The following is a 20,461-nucleotide window of genomic DNA, read 5'->3' as shown; positions in this document are numbered from 1 at the left end:
ATTTTTTCTGGGACCTTTATTAAAACTGTTTTTTGTTGAAAAAATCATTGCCGTCATGAGAGCCGCAGCATTTACACGTAGAGAACTCCTGGTCCTCACAGATGTAATGGACTGTAGAATCACTGATCATCCGGCCCCCATCACAAACCTCCGCAAGCGGCTCGCCTATGCGGAGCTGCGGCGCCAGCTGCGGAATTTGGGCTTCCGCAGCAATATCGGCCAGCTTGAAAGGCGGTGGTTGGATCTCCACCACAGGTCCCCACGCCTTTTGGCGAATTTGCGGGTGCAAATTAGCGAAAGTGTTTTTTTGTAACATTTTAAATGTAAGCATACCTGCGTGTGCATGTTTTCCGTCTAGCCCTGTTTGTTTATTTAGGACATACCTGCGTGTGCATGTTTTCCGTCTAGCCCTGTTTGTTTATTTAGGACATACCTGCGTGTGCATGTTTTCCTTTTTTTTTGTCATTTTAAATTTTGGGGTGTGTAAATTGTTAACAAACCAAAAGAAAAAAAAAGCTTAACATTTTTTATCCATCATTTAGGGGCTGAGCGCAGACTACGACGTCTAATCCGACAACGTCGTCGGCCTCGTCCCCTATCCCCCACTCCCACCCAATCCTCCTCTCCCCAACCTTCCCCAAATTCCCCCTCCACTCCAGACCGGCCAGTCTGTGAGGCCCCTCCCTCTCCTAATATTCCCATCCCTCAAAATTCACCCTCCCCTCCACCCCCCCTCTCTTTTCATCACCCTCCCCTCCACCCACCCCTCTCTTTTCCTCCCCCTCCACACCTAGTCAAATATCCCCTCCTCCATCGGACCAGCACTGGCCCACCTCAGAGGAGGACGATGTCGGGGCTACAGGACCAGGCATCAATATGACCGGTATGTTTCCCTTTTAAACTATGGTTGCTTTGGCATTTTTTGGTTTTTGGGTGATGTTGTCCTTTTGCCTGAGCATTTCCAATTTGTTAAGTATTTCCAATGTTTTGGATATATATCTTTGCAAAACAATGTCTAGGATGTTTTCCCCTTACACATATCACACATGTCCAAACACTCATACTTGTGTCTTTCTAGTTTACGTTACCAACAAATGTAGTGTTTTTGCGTACTTTGCCCTTTTTTTGGTTGTCTTTTTATGTGTCATTTTTATAGTTTGTATTTATACAATCTTTGTGTTTGCCATTACTTTGGGTTTTTTTTAATTTTAGATCTTTTTTTAAAGTATAGTCTGAATTTTAAGTTGTTTGGTAACATATAAATTAAGGTGTCAGTTTAGTAATCCACACTTTTTTTTAACCCACAGAGGACCAGAGGCATTTGCAAGCAATGCAGGAAGGCTTGCACATGTTGAGGGGCCATGTCGTAGGGATGCTCGTGGTCCTGGATCACATGTTGGCGGTCCTGCGGCACTAATTTTTTAGTTTTTTCCCCCCTAAAAATGTTGTTAAAAATAAAATATATTTTGATTTATTAAAGTCTCATTCCTTGTCTGTATATATTAGATTGTTTAACCTTACATAAGTCGACTATTGGAGCATGTTTTTTTAAGTAATGTAAATTTGATTGTAGAAAGCTCAAGTAAGTATGTAAGCTGGCACATTAAACACCTAACAATACCAATAGGTTTGTAGAATTACCAGCATTTTTTTTTTATTTTTTTGGAGGGTAATGTAAATATTAAATCAAACCTGCTTAGGCCTAGATTAGAAAACATACTGATTCACCATAATACCTTTGGTGTTTGTTTTTAGCCACAAAGCATTGTAAAATACTTTACAATTTAACACATTACAGGATTAGCCATTAAGAAAGTTTGCCTTTTTTGGACCAGGTTACACTTGCTTGTAATTTACCAAGGAAAAGTCTTTTTAACATAAACCAAAAATTTAATCCACACAAATAATAAACACAAAGTGAATTGTGACAATCAATTCACACAGTGAAAACACACTCCAAAAAAACAACCAACACCAAAAAAAAAAAAAAAAAACAACAACAATCAAGAACGGTTTGAAGAAGTAGCAGGCCAACATGAATCCACCAACGAGGCAAAGAAATAATTGTTCCAGAAGTTATATCCAATGTGGCCACATGAAGACAATTTTTGGGATCAGGTAGTAGGCATCGTTTTTTCGGGTAATTTTATGGAATAAAAGACACAAAAAAAAAACACTAATTAAAATTGGCCAGTAAAATCTTACATGTCTACATTGTGTCAATTAACTAAATTTTTTACAATAATTGCCTAAAATATCTGGCCACCAATCATCGCGTATGGCCCCCCCACATACTGACCTCCAACCAACCTCGGGGGGGCCATCCTCAGGCAAGGCATCCTCTGGCTGCATTGGGACACCACTCCTTATGGCGATGTTGTGAAATATCCCACACAGGACCACAATTTTCGAAACCATATCCGGCAAATACATGCGGTCGCCACCAGAGCGGTGGAGGCATCTGAATCGGCCTTTTAAAAGGCCGATACAGCGCTCCACCACCTTCCTGGTGGCTGTAAGTGTGGAATTATACTCACTTTGTGGCCCTGGTGTGGGAGCCAAATAAGGAATGAGCAGCCAGGGCGTGCAAGGGTAACCACTGTCTCCTGTCAAAAAACAAAAACAAACATCAGGACCAGTGTGTAACAAGCTTTGCAGTGGTTGCAATAGAAGGTGTCAACTTACCCAGAAGCCACGCATCACCAGCTTGTAGGTGGTCTAATTTGTGCCAAATCCCTGATTGCCGGATGACGAAGGAATCATGTGCACTCCCGGGGAATTTGGCATTCAGGGACAGGATCTGGAGGGAGGCATCACATACCACCATTACATTCAGTGAATGAAAGTGTTTGCAGTTCCTAAAAATAGCCTCCAGCCTTGCTGGAGGCTGAAGTGATATGTGAGTGCCATCCACAACCCCTATGATGTGTGGGAAGCCAGCTATTTGGTAAAAATTGGCCTTCGCCACAATAAGGGAACCCATATCCACTGGCATTTTAATAAAATGACGGAGGTGTTTAAAAATGGCCTCCATCACTGCCCTCAGGATCCTTGAAAAGGAGGATTGGGAGATTCCGGCAACTATTCCCACAGTGGTTTGAAAGGATCCTGAGGCACAGAAATGTAACACCGACATTAATTGCGTAAGTGGTGGTATTGCTGTAGGACTGTCAATTTGCCATTCAAGATCACTCTCTATTAATGAGAGAGTGTCTAGGATGATTTGTGGAGGAAGACGGTATCGTCTTAATACCTCATCATCTGGCGTTCCAAAAAGGGTGACATGTGTTCTATATATCTGGGGCCTTGCACGCCTATGAGGCCTACGCCTGGGACGAAGTTGAGGTTGGTCGGGTTCTGGAACCATGGCCAATATAATACGACCAACATCAACCTGAAATGGTAAGCCAGGTAGTTATTGTTTTAGACAAATGTGTAAAGAAAAATATACTTATCTTTTTTAAGAAATCCAAAGATGCTTACAGGACGGGGTCTTGTCATGAGTAGAATAAGCTACATTTCAAAAGTAGAAAATAATTTTAGTTTTTTTTGGGAAAACTTGGATTGTTAACACATTTTTTAGGGTAAAAAAAAAGAAGGGAGCACACATTAGTTCGGAAAATAGCACGCTACATATAGTGGTAAAACATGATTTTACACTGAAAAAATAAAAACACAGTGCACGAAATAGTACGCATTTTTTACAGCTAAATAAGGGGACATTAGTTCGCTAAATAGTACGCTACTTTGACAGTTAAAACAAGACACATTAGTTTGCTAAATAGTACGCTACTTTGACAGTTAAAACAAGACACATTAGTTTGCTAAATAGTACGTTACTTTGACAGTTAAAACAAGACACATTAGTGCGTTAAGTAGTACGCTACTTTGACAGTTAAAACAAGACACATTAGTGCGTTAAATAGTACGCTACATTTAGTGGTAAGACATGATTGTTCCCAGAAAAAGAAAAACATTACTTTGCGAAACATATGCTAAGAACAACACATCTAATTTGTAAAATCATGAAAACAAAAACACTTACCAAAACCAGACAAATATCCCAAAGTTCAAAAACGTCACTGGGGCAATGCCAAAATAACTGTAAAGCAAAATAAAAAAATATTACAAACATTTGTAAACTATTTACTATTATTTCTGACGGTGGTTTTTTAAAATACTTACTCAAAAAATCACCAAAAAATTGCCAAACAATAAAAAAAATAAGCAACGGAAAATAAAGGAGCTAGTAATAAACCAAAAAAAACAACCCAAAATTTCTTCCTTCTACTCAGTCAACAGCAAAACCTCAAAAATACGCCTACACCAAACCTCCAACAAACAACATGCCACATCGACTCCAGTCACACCAAGCCATAAATAGTCTTTATTTTCCCACTCAAATTAAGGACGGTCAATAGGAGCGCACAGTCAATGATGCGGCCGAATAATGCTGACGCATGTATAAAAACATCACTGAAAAGCCAAATCGGTCTGCTGTAGTAAGACCTGAAAGTCCAAAATTACTACAGAGCAGCAAAGCACTGGCCAAGAGGCGCTAGGTAAGTATTTCTCTTTTTTGGGCTAAAGGATTATGTTTAACAATAATTTTGGACAAATTTTACATTTAAAATTTTAATCCTATTTTAAAAAAAGGAGTGGAGGATGCCATGGAAGAGGCTGCTGGGCCTAGTAGGCCAACTAAACCAAAAAAAAAAGGCAGCCACAATTCACAAGAAAGGAGATGGAGGTTTTGGTGCAAATGTGCAATGACAACCTGCCACAGGCACCAAGGAATATGGGTGCAAGCCAGAAATGGAAAATGTGGGATGTCATAGCCAGTGGTGTCAATAGGGTGGGTGATTGTGAACGTTCAACCCGGGAGGTCAAACGCCAGTACGTAAAAACTACATTTTATTAAAAAGTGTTTACAGGTCCAAATACTGCAGGACTAATGCCAACTTTTTACCCCACAGATGGAGCGACTTCAAATATCGTCTTAAGCAAAAACTGGCTGATAGGGCTAGGCATGCAGGGGGGACAGGTGGGGGTCCCACCCCTGTGTCACTGGAGCTCACGGATTTGGAGGAGCTGGCCCAGGGGTGTGTGCAGGATGAGGAGGTGTTTGGCGTGTCGAACATGGATACCGACATGCCAGACTTTGTGGCTCCTCATGTTGCCCCAGGTAAATGTTGTAATGTTAACAACTCAGAAATGTGTTTGGGACAATATCTAGATTATAATGTTACTCTTTTCTCTTTTTTTTCACAGAGACACAGGCGGATGAGTCTGCTCCAGAGGGGAGCTTTGGCCGCAGAATTTCTGCTGGCTCTGCAGGGGAGGAAGCAGTAGATCTGGCTGTGGACCCTGTGGCAGACAGTCTAGGGCATTCCCCCTCGCAGGCAGTGGGCCTCCTCAGTGATCTCAATATTAAAACGGATCAGCAGACCGAGATTCTGCTGAGGATGGACGCCAATCTGCTACGGGTGGTGGACGCCCTGGAGCAAAGTGCTGCAGCCAATGTGACCATTGCTAAGGCCCTGGCGGAAAATACTTGGGCCAACATGCAAATAGCAAATGCCCTGGAGCAGCTCGTTCGCCAGCACATATTGGAGCCGGCCTCCCTTCCTGCCGGAACATCAGGACCCTCCACCGCTGGCACAACAACAGCCATCCCTCCAAATGTGCCTAGCCCTATGCCTAGTCCATCTGCCTCTGGCCAGGCCAGCAGAAGGACATCCCGGACCCGTTCAGGCTCCCTCCCTACCCCAGCCAAATGGGCCAAAAGGCGATGACAGCACTGGCTAATTTTCCCACAATCCTTCTCAGTGTTTTCCCCATATTCCTTAATGCCCAAAACCTCCCTCTCCTTTCTTGTGAATTTTTTATTAATTGTGTTTGTTTGTGGATTTCAAATGCCACTTATTTTGTTTGTGTGTTTTTAAAATCATTTATTTGTTTTTAAGTTATCAAGTTTTTTTTATTGCCCCAAAATTGGTTGAGAAATAAACCAAAAAAAAGAAAAACTACTGTTGAAAATCTGCACAATTCTATTGTTAATTTATTCAAAAACTGGTTAAAAGGTAATCCCGCAAACAACATTACAAACAATACCACGGAAATGTAAACATTTTTTAGGGAAAAATAAACCAAGGGTTAAAAACAATTTATAAGTTTTAATTAACACTTAGCAAAAAACAAAAGGACGATTGTTTTCTTGGGCCCTAAAAAATGAAGAAAAACAACAAACCTGCGTACAATATTGTTGCCCGGAAAAATAAAAAAAAACAAATTTGGCAAAAACACGCAAATGTAAAATAAATTTGTAAGGTAATTGATTGTCTAACCCAAAAATTAGCAGCTGAGTAGTTCACCTGCGTACGGTTTTTTGCTAGTAAAAAAAGGCTATTGGCTAAACACCTTACAAGCATTTTTGCAATTCAAAACTGATTGTTTTTGAGGCCTCAATTGATAAATCGGGAAACCATCGATGAGCCTCGGGAAGAACAAAGAGACCATCGTCATTGCGGTAGAGAATACCAGACCACAAGCTGAGCGAGCAGTTTTAATGGAAAGTCGATCAGACAGTGACGTAACACTTGTTCTGTTCACATTGGCCGTTCGCATCAGATAATTTATGTACGCCCAAAAAAACGCCTGGACGCGCCTGCGTTTTCCCATCTCCACCCCCGTCACCGCCCCAAAACGGACAGTTCTGTCAATCACATTTGACATGTCACTTCCTGTTCGCTATTCGACGAGCGACTGAAAAAATGAACGCAATCAGCCGTACGCACATGCGCACTGTTAAACCGACACATGCGTGGTTTGACAACATCGGATGACTACGAGCGTATGACCGCTTACGAGCAGCTCTGAATGAGGGCCTATGTTCTTTAGCTAGTTCTTGTAAAAGTGGACTTACTGTTTCTTTAATTGCCTGTACAATATCTGCATATGCCAATGGCGGAGAGCCCTCTGTGCTTTCTAGCGATGTAGGAGTCGAGCTAGGTATACCTCTAGTATCCATTCACCCTGCTTTTTGTATTTTTTCTCCTATCTGTGTAGAGTTTAAATTTTCCATTTTTGATTTCACTGTGGTTTTCCATTTTTATTCACCTTTGCTTTCTGTTGTTTTCTCGGCATACCCAGGTATTTTTCCATATATTTTGAATAGTTAACAATTTTGAACAGTTAAATATTTCTTCTGGACTCAATATAGGCTCAGTTTTAATCATATGTTCTCTGTTGACATCAACATATATGTCCTTTATGTAAGAGGAATTTTCCTTTGCCTTTTCCTTAGTCAGCTTCACCAACTTCAGTTTCACCAACTTACCATATCTGGCCTTCATTCAGAGGCGGCCGTACGGTCTACGACCGCACTGCCGCCTCGATGTTTGTCAAGTGCGCATGCGCATGAGGGAGCCGGCTCCTTTGTGCGCATGCGTGAGACCCGCTACGACCAACAGCGCCGGTCGTAGCGGGTCTCTTTCCAAAGGGGGCGAGCTGTCGATATTGATTGACAGCTCGCCCCGTTTGGAAGACGGGCCGGGGGGTGGCAGCCCAAATGGAGGCATTCCCATGGGAACGCCTGCTGTTTGGGGGAGGCCCCACTGACATCACTAGGACTCTCCATTAGCCACGTCCCCGTGACCTCATTACTCTCCCCGGTTAGGTAGGGCTCTGCGGTCACAATCATGAGATCAGCTGCTGGCAGGCTTTCAATATGGGAATGTCAGCAGCAAAGCATTACGCGCTGCGTCCTCCTTCATCGTAACTGGAACCGGAAGTTCGAGGGATTGTGTTTTCAATATTACAATGTTCAATGATATTTTAACAGACATTGATAGGCATCTGCAGAATTTTTTAGTCCATAATTGCATCAAGGAGGCCGGGTGGCTTTGATAACAAGGTACAAGCCTGCTGGGATGAGCGTACTCTGCTTGGAGTACAACAGCATGTTTTAATTATGCAGCGATTCAAGCACCACTCCTGGTATGCTTTGCAGTTACTCTGAAGTATAGTTCTAGATACTAACCAAAAGTGGTGGAAGGTTTCATATGACATAGAGAAGCTTGCTGTAAATAGTTTGCAACTACTGGATGGAAGGAAGGAAATGTTCTTAAAGCAGCAGAAATTAAGGACCTTTTGACAATCAAGCATCTATTGTTAAACATGGCCCAAAGTACGCAATATCACCTCACCATGCACAGCTAGATTAAGGCTTTGGGGAGCCCAGTGCACTTAAGACTGGGGGCCCCTAAAGACCAACATCTGGGACACTGGGATCAAGTCATAGTGTATAATACTTAGGCATGCACATGAGCAGGAGACATGGCCACATGTCACGCCCCCATTTCACTTCATGCTGGGGGTGTGCACATTTCTTCCACAGCTGCTGGGTTGCTCCCAGCCACACGAACACTCCAGGTGAGAGCATTCCCTCCCTCCAGCACCCAGGTGGGACAGTACCTAAAACGAGGACTGTCTCATCAAACTCCTGATGTTGGGGGGAATATGTATACATAGTCACACAAAGACACACACATACATACAGCAATACACATAGTCACACACTTATAAACATATATACAAACAGCCATGGCCTAAAGTTTTGAGAATTACATGAGTAATGGTTTTCACAAATTCTGCTGCTTCAGGTTTTATGATGGCAATTTGCATATACTCCAGAATATCATGAAGAGTGATCAGATGAATTGCAATTAATTTCAAAGTTCCTCTTTGCCATGACAATGAACTTAGGGCCTGATTCAGAGCCGAACGCTCTGACCAGAGTGCTCGCTCTGAATCAGGGCCCTCCTCCCTAAAAATGGAGCGGCCTCTTGGGCGCTCACATAGCTGTGGGTTACCACCCACAGCTTATGCGAGCATCCATGATGATGGTCGCGATGGTCAAGACCATCGTGACCATCGGACTTGCGACGAGACCCTGCGGTAGGGTCTCGCTGCCGCAAGCCCTGGAGTGATTTTGGCTCTATCAGAGCCAAAATCACTCCCACTGACATCACTACTGATGTCAGTGGGGCCGGCCCCAGATGGTAGGCGTTCCCATGGGAATGCCTCCGTCTGGCAGGCATGCCCACCAAAGAGGGCGTGCTGTCAGTCACCATCGACAGCACGCCCCCTTTGGTGCGAGACCCCGAGCGACGTATTCCTCGGCGCTCGCCGGGTCTCGCGCATGCGCATGACGGAGCTCCCTCCGTCGTGCGCATGCGCATTCGGGCACCATCGACCCGCTTGCAAGCGTCCTTCGCTCGCTCGCGGGTCTGAATTAGGCCCTTAATCACCAAAACAACATTTCCACTGCAGTTCAGCCCTGCCACAAAAAGGATCAGCTGACATCATGTCAGTGATTCTCTCTTAAACACAGGTAAGAGTGTTGATGAGGACAAGGCTGGAGATCACTCTGTCATGCTGATTGAGTTAGAATAACAGACTGGAAGCTTTAAAAGGAGGGTGAGCTTGAAATCATTGTTCTTCCTCTGTTAAACATGGTTACTTGCAAGGAAACACATGCAGTCATCATTGTTTTGCACAAAAAGGGCTTCACAGGCCAGGATATTGCTGCTAGTAAGATTGCACCTAAATCAACCATTTATCGGATCATCAAGAACTTCAGGGAGAGAGGTTCAATAGTTGTGCAGAAGGCTTCAGGGCACCCAAGAACATCCAGCAAGCACCACGACCGTCTCATAAAGTTGATTCAGCTGATCGGGGCACCACCAGTACAGAGCTTGCTCAGGAATGTCAGCAGGCAGGTGTGAGTGCATCTTCATGCACAGTGAGGCAAAGACTTTTGGAGGATGGCCTGGTGTCAAGAAGGCCAGCAAAGAAGCCACTTCTTTCTAGGAAAAACATCAGGGACAGACTGATATTCTGCAAAAGGTACAGGGATTGGACTGCTGAAGACTGGGGTAAAGTTATTTTCTCTGATGAATCCCCTTTCAGATTGTTTGGGGCATCTGGAAAAATGCTTGTCCAGAGAAGGAAACGTGAGCGCTACCATCAGTCTTGTGTCATGCCAACAGTAAAGCATCCTGAGACCATTCATGTGGGGGTTGCTTCTCAACCAAGGGAGTGGGCTCACTCACAATTTTGCCTAAGAACTATGAATACCGTTCAGTCGCTATTTAGCACTGCAAGTCGCTTAACAAAGAATTGCTTTCCAGTCCAATCATGTGGTTCCAAAGCACAAAATGTTATTTATGTATAAAGGGGTAACACGTTGTAAGAGTTAACAATTAGAGTAAAAAGCAATTATATATTATAGTCAATACATATGCGTGCGCACTGGTACCAGTCTACAGTCATCAGTACAGATGTCTGCAGTCGCAAAGAAGATGTGTGTACACTGAGGTGAGGACACAGCCTATATACCTTACAGGTTAAAGAGTTAACAAAGGGACAAATTGACAGGTTCTCTTTGGTTCTTGCTTCTGATCAATCTGATCATTGGTCAGTTCATACGGTGTCATCAGGGGTATGGCTCAGTCTTCCAACAGTCACATTGTGTAGCTTCCTGCCGAAGAACTGGTTAATACTGGCTACAACACTGAATACAATGTAATGACATTCTATTCAATAACTCCCTATCATCCATAACTAGCGGACGCATGATGCGACTTCTTTGCCGATAGAAACGGATGTCTGCAAATAAACAGGGATTTAGTATGATACCAAACATGACATGTCCACTGTATTCTGAACCTTAGATCTCTTTTAAGTACATATTACATCATAATTATTAGATAACACTACCTTTAATAACTCTGGTTATTAACTATAATGTGTGGGAACCATTTTATATGTATGCATTCGCATATGTGCGTCTGTGTATTGAAATAGCAAATGTGCGTCTATGTGTATGTATGTGAATATACATATGAGCGTCTATGTGTAAGTATGTGAATACGCATATGAGCATCTGTGTGTATATATGTGTGTTATGTGCGTCAGTGTATGTGTGTCAGATAATAATTGTACAGCGATCATATCCAATTATTTGACTTTTACAGAACACAGCCATGAATAAAGAATGGTACCAAAACATCTTCCAAAAGCAACTTCTCCCAACCATCCAAGAACAGTTTGGTGTCAAACAATGCCTATTCTAGCATGATGCTGGAAAATGCCATGATGCTATAGCACCTTGCCATAAGGCAAAAGTGATAACGAAGTAGCTTGAGGAGCAAAACATCAGAATTTTGGGTCCATGGCCAGGAAACTCCCCAGACCTTCATGCCATTGTGGTCAATCCTCATGAGGCAGGTGGACAAACAAAAACTCACAAATTCTGACAAACTCAGGCAAGATTAGGTAAGAATGGGCGGCCATCAGTCAGTATGTGGCCCAGAAGTTGATTGACAGCATGCCAGGGAGAATTGCAGAGGTCTTGAAAAAGAAGGGTCAACACTGCAAATATTGATTCTTTGCATAAACTTAATATAATTGTCAATAAAAGCCTTTGACACTTATGAAATGCTTGTAATTTTACTTCAGTATACCATAGTAACATCTGACAAAAAGGTCTAAAACATTGAAGCACCAAACTTTATGAAAACCAAAACTTGTGTCATTCTCAAAACTTTTGGCCATGGCTGTACTGTCATACACAGTCATAAAGATATACCCAGGGCTGTTTCTAGGGGCGGGCGACCCGTGCAATCGCACGGGGTGCTCCACCCTGTCACTGATCTCAAAATACGCGCCCAACGTCCAATCACCGCCTCCCTAATCTCGTCATGGGTGGCACTGTCACATGACAGGAAGCCGCTCTTCCCGCTCGGCATTCACAGCAGCCGCACTGACACTCTGGGCGCCGGCTAAGAGGGAGAGACATCCGTCCTCCACCACTCCCCCCGGGTTGCAGCCGGACTCTGAGTCCTGAAGGAGGGCCCACTTCCCTGCCCTGTCTGGCCTCTGCCTCCACTCCGTCTGCTGCCGCCTGCCGCTTCAGATTGTGTGTCCCGCGGCGGGCGCAGCCGCCGCCTCATTCAGGTCTCAGCCCTACACAGTGAGTCACATGGTGGTAGCAGGGGCCCCAGCTGTCCGACAGCTCCCATCTGCTGCAGTGCCGCACTCCGGAGTCCGGACTGGCTGGGACAAGCAGCTTCACCAGGTAAGGTAACCTCCGCGAAGGGGGAGGGGGTGTAGGCTGCTTGTGTGTGCGCACTGCGCAATATCAGTTGGGGGGGGTGCAGGCTGTCTGCAGCGTGTGTGCGCGCAATATCAGTTGGGGGGGTGCAGGCTGTCTGCAGCATGTGGGTGCGCAATATCAGTTGGGGGGGTGCAGGCTGTCTGCAGCATGTGTGTAATAGTTGGGGGGGGCAGGCTGCAGCATGTGTGTAATAGTTGGGGGGGGCAGGCTGCAGCATGTGTGTAATAGTTGGGGGGGCAGGCTGCAGGCCTGCAGCATGTGTGTGTAATGTCAGTAGGGTGAGGTGAAGCATGTTATTACAATCAGGGTGTGTGTACAGCATGCTGTGTCACAGTGTCAGGGGGGAATGGTGCATGCTATCTATGCCATGAGTGTGTGGAGCATGCTATGCCAGGGGGATGTGGAGCATCTTATACCAGGGGGGATGTTAAAGTATACTAGATTAGGGGTGCCTGGAGCATATAATTATGATGGGGTGTCTGGAGCATATTATGATAGGAGAGGGATGTCTGGACTGGAGCATATTATGATAGGGTGTAAAGCATATGAAGGGGAAAACATCTAGATAAGAACACACAGACAAGGAAGGGGGATACGTAGCAAATAGGTGGGGACACAGTGCTATTTTTCCGCAGAACTCAGTTCCTGAACCTCTCATTAACTATACTGGGCCAAAATGTATTTTCCATATGAAAAGTTGTATTTTAAAGACTCTTTTGATTGTGTTCTTTTCTAAATACTATATGTGTATGTATATATCTATTATATATATATAATTGTTTTCTATAGCTCCACTCCCAGTAGCCCCACCCAGAGTTACTGACTGTATATGTTCAGATTGGACAGATATCTGACAGATAATTGTATAGTGTATGCCCAGCATAACAGATGGGTCTCCTGTGAAATGTATGATTTTGGCATATGGTCTGCATCTGTCTGTTATTAGTTAATACCCATTGTCCTCATATAGCTATATTATTCCTAATTTGTAAAGTGCACAAAGGAATATGCTCAATAAGATCTACATTGGTTTATTACCTCCAAACCTTTAACAACCTTGATTAGCTTACTTAACTTAAACTACAAATAAAGACACAGACACCAGAGCTTGGCTAAAAGGTCACAGCTTTTTATTTATAATTGAATGTATTAACCTAACCAGGGTGGCAGAGATGCTGCAGACTCAGTTCTAGCTTTCACCTTGCTCAAATACTCGGGGGACAACTAACACATCCCCCCTCTAGACGCACTAACGCTACAAGGGTCCCACTTCCCTCCTGGGCCAATCCGAGGCGCTTCGGACAAAAGCGCCCGGGCCCCCTTGCACGGAGCAGGACAAAATCGCCATAGACATTGAGGGCAAGTGCCCCCACAAAATTATCTTGCGCCACATAAAGCCACTAAATTGGGGAAAAATAACAGGTTAATACACAACAAAATAATGGGAGGGATGGTGGGTAACGAAAATCCTGCAAAGAGGCTGATCCCATGCAAAATACTCCCCCAAACTATATCATTGGCCCCTTGAACCAGCTGACCGCACTCATCACTGATAGTAAATTACCCAGCAACAAGGCTGTCATCACCCCAAACATCCAGTCAGTAAAAACCAGTATTCTTATATATCCCCAAACCAAATCATATTTCATCTACCATTCTTTAAGGCCATGTTAAGGTGCCCATCCATTACTAGATGTGGGGACGATAGCACGATTACGACATCGTAATCGTGCTGTCATCTCACTCGGGGTGATGTGCATACACTGAATGTTCAGACGTTCACTGTATGCACAATCAATAATCACCGAACACGGCAACCTGACGACGGTCGTCAGGTTGTCCAGCATGTTCGGGCGATGATAGATGTTAAAAATGACCAGCGGGCATGTGCATCGCTGGTCGTTTTTAACATTTTACTACCTGATTTGCAGACGATTATTGAGTGATTGCATGATTACGATGTTGTAAGTGGATGGACACCTTAATGCTGGTATGTTAGATATGCAGTAAGTAGTGGTTTTCCTCACTAAAATGGCTTAAGCATTGTATTCTTTGCTGTGTTACAAAAGGTCTGCACATTCAGAGCAGAACAGACGTTTGCCTTGAGGATCCAATCATTGTGTTTCCAATTTCACAGACTGTGAGTACTCACCACAGTTTATGTTCTTTACATTCAGTGTCTACACAGTTTTAATTTTTCTTTAGGTATGTATCTGATGATTGTTTCTTCACAAAGCGGAAATTATTTTTTCGCACTGGCAGCTGACTCCCCTTTGTTGCAGACTGAGCTATTCAATTTTTGCTACTGTCGGGCACAAACAGGTGCCGGCGCTGGCATTTTAACTCAGCCCCTGGGGGTTGACAGCTTAAATGTGCTAAAAACTACCTGTTTGGATGAACATGTTGCAATGGCTCTCAGTACTTTATGTTTAGCAGTTTTACTTGGCTAAACCTGTGAGACTTTTTGGGCACGATCAGTGTGAAAATTGGCATAAATTGACTATCCGCACACTGTCTCTTTTTTTTTTTCTTTTTTTATATTTGATGGGGACCATTTGGAATAATGAAATTATAATCCTTTCTATAATTATTTTATGTACTTTAGTGTATCAGATCTGTGGATACAATTTTGATTAGACATATCTTTTAATAACTCGATTAGATTACATACTAATAGTATGTAATCTAATCAAGTAATTAAAAGATATGTCTAATCAAAATTGTATCCACAGATCTGATATACTATATAGTATGATACTATATATTTAAAAGTGCATGAGGCTTGTTTTAGAATAGAATCCTCATATAAGTCTCTTTCTAACAGGTGTGTCAAACTCTAGAAATGTTGCCTAAAAAATCTGGGGCACAAAATCGAAAAAAGAAAAAAGAAGGAAATGCTCCAGGACCTTCAAAGTTCAAAAACAATAGCTTTGTTCTTAAGGAAGGATAAAAAGATTACACCAAAATTACTCGAACAGCAGAAAATGTCGCCTGGTGAAGATGATGTAGTGGATATTACTGAGGAAGCTGATTTGCATGTGATGATTGTGCCACAAGTCTCATGTAGTACATTACCTGGGAATGCTGATGCAGCAGATATTACTGATGAGGCAGACTTGCCTAGTAGTAGATTACATGTTGAGGATATTACAGCTGATATTACTGAGAAAGCTGTGTTGGATGTGTCGATTGAGCCACTAGTCTCAGGTAGACTAATACCTGGGGATGATGATGCAGCAGATATTACTAATGAGGCTGACTTACATGTGTTGATTGAGCCACAATTCTCAGGTAGTCAATTACCTGTTGAGGATATTACAGTGGATATTACTGAGAGAGATGTGTTGAATGTGTCGATTAAGCCACTAGTCTCAGGAAGTCAGTTTTCTGGTGAAGATGATGCAGCTTGTACTACTGTGGAAGCAGAGCTGAATGTGTCGATTGAGCCACAAGTCTCATGTAGTAGATTACCTGGGGATGCTGATGCAACATATATTACTGATGAAGCTGACTTGCATGTGAATGAGCCACATGTATCGGGTAGTCCGTTTCCTGGTGAAGATGATGTAGCTGACACTTCTATGGAAAATGAATTGAACATGTCCTGTGAACCGCAAGTCTCATGTAGTCAATTATCTGGTGAAAATTATGTGGCTAATATGACCGAAGAGGCTGTGTTGAATGTATCGATTGCGCCACAAGTCTCATGTAGTCAAGTGGTTTTGAAAATTGATAACCAATTTGTAAATAGGTACAAAGAAATCTCTTTCTGGCCCAAGTCAATAGATAGTAATATACGTGACCACATTGTTATGGAAGGACCACAACCTCTTCCATCCTCAAATTTTTGCTATCCTAAGGATAAAAAAAATAGGCACTTTTCAACTTCCCATGGAATACGTATACTACAAAATAAAGAAAAAGTAACCAGGCGATGGCTTCAATATTCCGTATTGTCTGACAAAGTATACTGCTTTTGCTGTAAATTGTTTGTTTCAAAACCCAAATCCAAACTTGTAATTGATGGGGTTAATAACTGGCAACATATTGGTGCATATTTGAAAATGCATGAAGGATCTCCAGAGCACTTTCAATCTAGTGAAAAGTGGCTTTCTGCAGAAAGATACCTAACTAGAAACAAAGGCATAGATAAAGACATGCAAGTTCAAATACAATCAGAGACCAGTCGCTGGAAGGCTGTACTGGAGAGAATCATGGCAGTCGTGGTATTTCTGGCAAAAAATAATTTGGCTTTTCGTGGCAAATCCAATAAATTATTCACATCCAATAATGGAAACTTTTTAAGCCTAATAGAATTATTAGGTAAATTTGACCCAGTTATGTTGGATCATTTACGCAGAGTGACATCTGAAGACATCCATAGTCATTATTGTGGCAATCTCATTCAGAACGAACTCATCAATTTAATGGGGAGTCAAGTGAAAAATGCAATTATTGATAGGGCCAAAGAGGCAAAATATTTTTCAGTTATTTTGGATTGTACTCCAGATGTTAGCCATACAGAACAGTTGTCACTCACCATCCGATTTGTACATATTGCACGAGAAGACATCTCTGTTAAGGAACATTTTTTATCTTATTGTCCAGCAAATTACACTTCTGGCAAAGGACTTGTCGATCTTCTTTACTGTGAAATCTCAGCATGTGGTCTCGACATGGACAATTGCCGTGGACAGGGGTATGACAATGGAGCCAACATGATTGGAATTAACAAAGGTGTCCAAAAGCGAGTACTTGAGCAATATCCTCGAGCTTTTTTTAGCCCATGTGGCTGCCACAGCTTAAATTTGGTAATCTGCGATGCTGCAAAATCTTCGGTGAAATCCATTTCTCTTTTTGGAGTACTTCAGAGACTGTTTAATTTGTTTGCATCATCAACAAAACGATGGAACATTCTGAGGGAACACGTCACAAAAATTTCGTTGAAAAAACTATGTGAAACCCGATGGGAATGCAGAATTGAAAGCTTGAAAGCAGTCCGGTACCAGTTAACTGAGATACATGGGGCTCTCTTGAACATGGAAGAAAAGATTGATGATCCATCATTATCATCAGAGGCCAAGTCACTTGCTTTACATTTGGAAGACTTCAGTTTTATTCTGACGCTTATTATTTGGTATGACCTTCTCTTCCAAGTAAACATTGTAAGCAAATCCATGCAGTCTAAGTCTATTGATCTTCCACTTTGCAACAACCTACTTGAGGTCTGCATCAACTTTGTGAAAAAGTATAGAAGTTCTGGCTACATATCTGCTATGATTACTGCAAAAGAAATAGCCACAGTTTTAGGGGTTGAGCCAAAGATAAATATGCTACAAAGACAGAGAACAAAGAAAAGAATGTTTGAGTATGAGGCCCATGATGAGACTCCTCAAGATGATGAAGCTCATTTCAAATCAACAGTATTTTACCCACTGATTGACAACATAACTACTTCTCTTGAAAGGCGTTTTGTTCAACTGTCCAAACACAACAAAACATGGAGCTTTCTCTACAACATCAAGATGTTACCTGCAAAGGAAGAGCTGCTTAAACGGTGCAAGCACTTGGAGCATATGTTGAGCATTAATGATTCAACACAAGATTCTGATATTGATGGCTTTCAGTTGTCAGAGGAACTAAGACACATTCAGCCTACAATTGTGCAAAATTCTATCACACCTCTTGAAGTGCTGCATCACATTTATCAAACAGAGACTCAGGGGTTATTTCCAAATGTATGGGTTGCGCTAAGAATCTTACTGACCATTCCAATTACAGTTGCTAGTGGTGAAAGAAGCTTTAGTAAATTAAAATTGATAAAGACATATTTACGGTCCACAATGTCTGAGGAGAGACTATCAGCTCTTGCTATATTGTCTATTGAGAGCGACATGGTAGATAATATAGATTATACTAAGGCAATACAAAGTTTTGCAGCTGCAAAGTCTAGAAAAGTGCCATTTGTGTAAGAAAAAATTAAATTTCAATCCAAATGATTGCCCTTTGACCATTTTTAGATTTGGAGCACTTAGTGCAAGTGATGTCTTTGGAACTTTTTAGTCTTAAGATTTCAATATAGAAGTTCTTGACCTCTTTCTTGGGATTAGTGTTTTTGTCTTAAATTACCTCTTAAGTACTACAACATTTATCTTGGTTTTGAACTGAGGGTTTATTTGGAGCACTTAGTGCAAGTGATGTCTGTGGACCTTTGTGTCTTATGGTGCACTATAGAAGTTCTTGACCTCTTTCTTGGGATTAAAGTGTTTTTGTCTTAAATTACCTCTTAAGTACTACAACATTTATCTTGGTTTTGAACTGAGGGTTTATTTGGAGCACTTAGTGCAAGTGATGACTGTGGACCTTTTTGTCTTATGGTGCACTATAGAAGTTCTCTTTCTTGTGATTAGTGTTTTTGTCTTAAATTACCTCTTAAGTACTACAACATTTATCTTGGTTTTGAACTGAGGGTTTATTTGGAACACTTAGTGCAAGTGATGTCTGTGGACCTTTTTGTCTTATGGTGCACTATAGAAGTTCTTGACCTCTTTCTTGGGATTAAAGTGTTTTTGTCTTAAATTACCTCTTACGTACTACAACATTTATCTTGGTTTTGAACTGAGGGTTTATTTGGAGCACTTAGTGCAAGTGATATCTGTGGACCTTTTTGTCTTATGGTGCACTATAGAAGTTCTTGACCTCTTTCTTGGGATTAGTGTTTTTGTCTTAAATTACCTCTTAAGTACTACAACATTTATCTTGGTTTTGAACTGAGGGTTTATTTGGAGCACTTAGTGCAAGTGATGTCTGTGGACCTTTTTGTCTTATGGTGCACTATAGAAGTTCTCTTTCTTGTGATTAGTGTTTTTGTCTTAAATTACCTCTTAAGTACTGCAACATTTATCTTGGTTTTGAACTGAGGGTTTATTTGGAGCACTTAGTGCAAGTGATGTCTGTGGACCTTTTTGTCTTATGGTGCACTATAGAAGTTCTTGACCTCTTTCTTGGGATTAAAGTGTTTTTGTCTTAAATTACCTCTTAAGTACTACAACATTTATCTTGGTTTTGAACTGAGGGTTTATTTGGAGCACTCAGTGCAAGTGATATCTGTGGACCTTTTTGTCTTATGGTGCACTATAGAAGTTCTTGACCTCTTTCTTGGGATTAGTGTTTTTGTCTTAAATTACCTCTTAAGTACTACAACATTTATCTTGGTTTTGAACTGAGGGTTTATTTGGAGCACTTAGTGCAAGTGATGTCTGTGGACCTTTTTGTCTTATGGTGCACTATAGAAGTTCTTGACCTCTTTTTTTGTGATTAAAGTGTTTGTCTTAAATTACCTCTTAAGTACTACAACATTTATCTTGGTTTTGAACTGAGGGTTTTTTTTGGAGCACTTAGGGCAAGTGATGTCTGTGGACTTTTTTGTCTTATAGTGCACTATAGAGGTTCTTGACCTCTTTTTTGTGAATAAAGTTATTTAATTTTGAACATGATAAAAGATGAACAAATTTTGTCCTGGGTGCTTGCATAATGTAATTCTTAATGTGCATTTAATACAAGTGAAACATGTTGACTTTTTATTTTAATTTAAGAAGTATATATTAATAAAGGTAAACTATATAATATATACCAAGTGAACTTGAATAAAGATTATAAATGTTTTATTTGCAACTAAAGGCTTTTGACTGTTTTGAATAAACTATATTTCAAATTCTATTACATTATTTTTCAACAATTTTGACAAAATCACACAACAGAGGTTTTAGTGAAAATATTATAATGGGGGGGGGGGCGCATTTTGAATGCTCGCACTGGGAGCCAAATTGGCCAGAAACTGCCCTGGATATACCCATACATACAGTCACAGACTTATACACATACATACTGTCATAAACATAGTCACAGACATATACATATTTACAGTCACACACATACAAACTGTCACACACAGTCACATACTTATAATCATATATACATTAGAGATGAGTGGGTTCGGTTTACAGAGATCCGAACCCACCCGAATTTAGCATAATCGAGTCGGATCCAAGCAGGCTCGGATATTCCCGCTTTACTCGGATCTCTCAAATCGAAGCAGAACCATAGAGACGAAATCTCGCGGTTCGCAATCTTGCCTTTTGTCTCTATGATCAATGTAGTACATAAGGGACCACGAGACGGACGCCATTTCACTCCGGCTGTGGAGACTGAACAGGGAGGGTGGGTAGTGTAGGGCTGGGAGAGGTGCTGGTGCTATCTGCTGTATCCTGGGCTGGTGAC

General features: G+C 41.8%; 1 protein-coding gene across 7 annotated transcripts in view; it reads left to right on the top strand.

Annotated features, from left to right (window-relative positions):
- The window catches only part of LOC148508670 (zinc finger MYM-type protein 1-like), an 85,802-nt gene extending 66,014 nt beyond the window's left edge, over positions 1-19,788 (top strand). For 2 of the 7 annotated variants that reach the window (XR_015869570.1, XR_015869568.1), the window contains exons 3-4: positions 543-883; positions 1,308-1,431. Coding sequence is in view for 3 of the 7 variants with exons in the window: in XM_088444286.1 (XP_088300412.1) it covers positions 15,076-18,153 (3,078 nt within the window). In the remaining 4 variants the exon portion in view is untranslated. Of the gene's footprint in view, positions 1-542; positions 884-1,307; positions 1,432-11,039; positions 11,423-14,201; positions 14,322-15,005 lie in introns of those variants that run through there. The other 5 variants (XR_015869571.1, XR_015869569.1, XM_088444286.1 and 2 more) reach the window with 3 other exon arrangements.
- The last annotated feature ends 673 nt before the right edge of the window (positions 19,789-20,461 follow it).

The sequence above is a fragment of the Taudactylus pleione genome, unplaced genomic scaffold (genome assembly GCF_031769625.1).
Source record: "Taudactylus pleione unplaced genomic scaffold, aTauple2 ptg000352l, whole genome shotgun sequence".
Lineage (NCBI taxonomy): Eukaryota > Metazoa > Chordata > Amphibia > Anura > Myobatrachidae > Taudactylus > Taudactylus pleione.
This window is presented reverse-complemented; position numbering and strand designations above follow the sequence as displayed.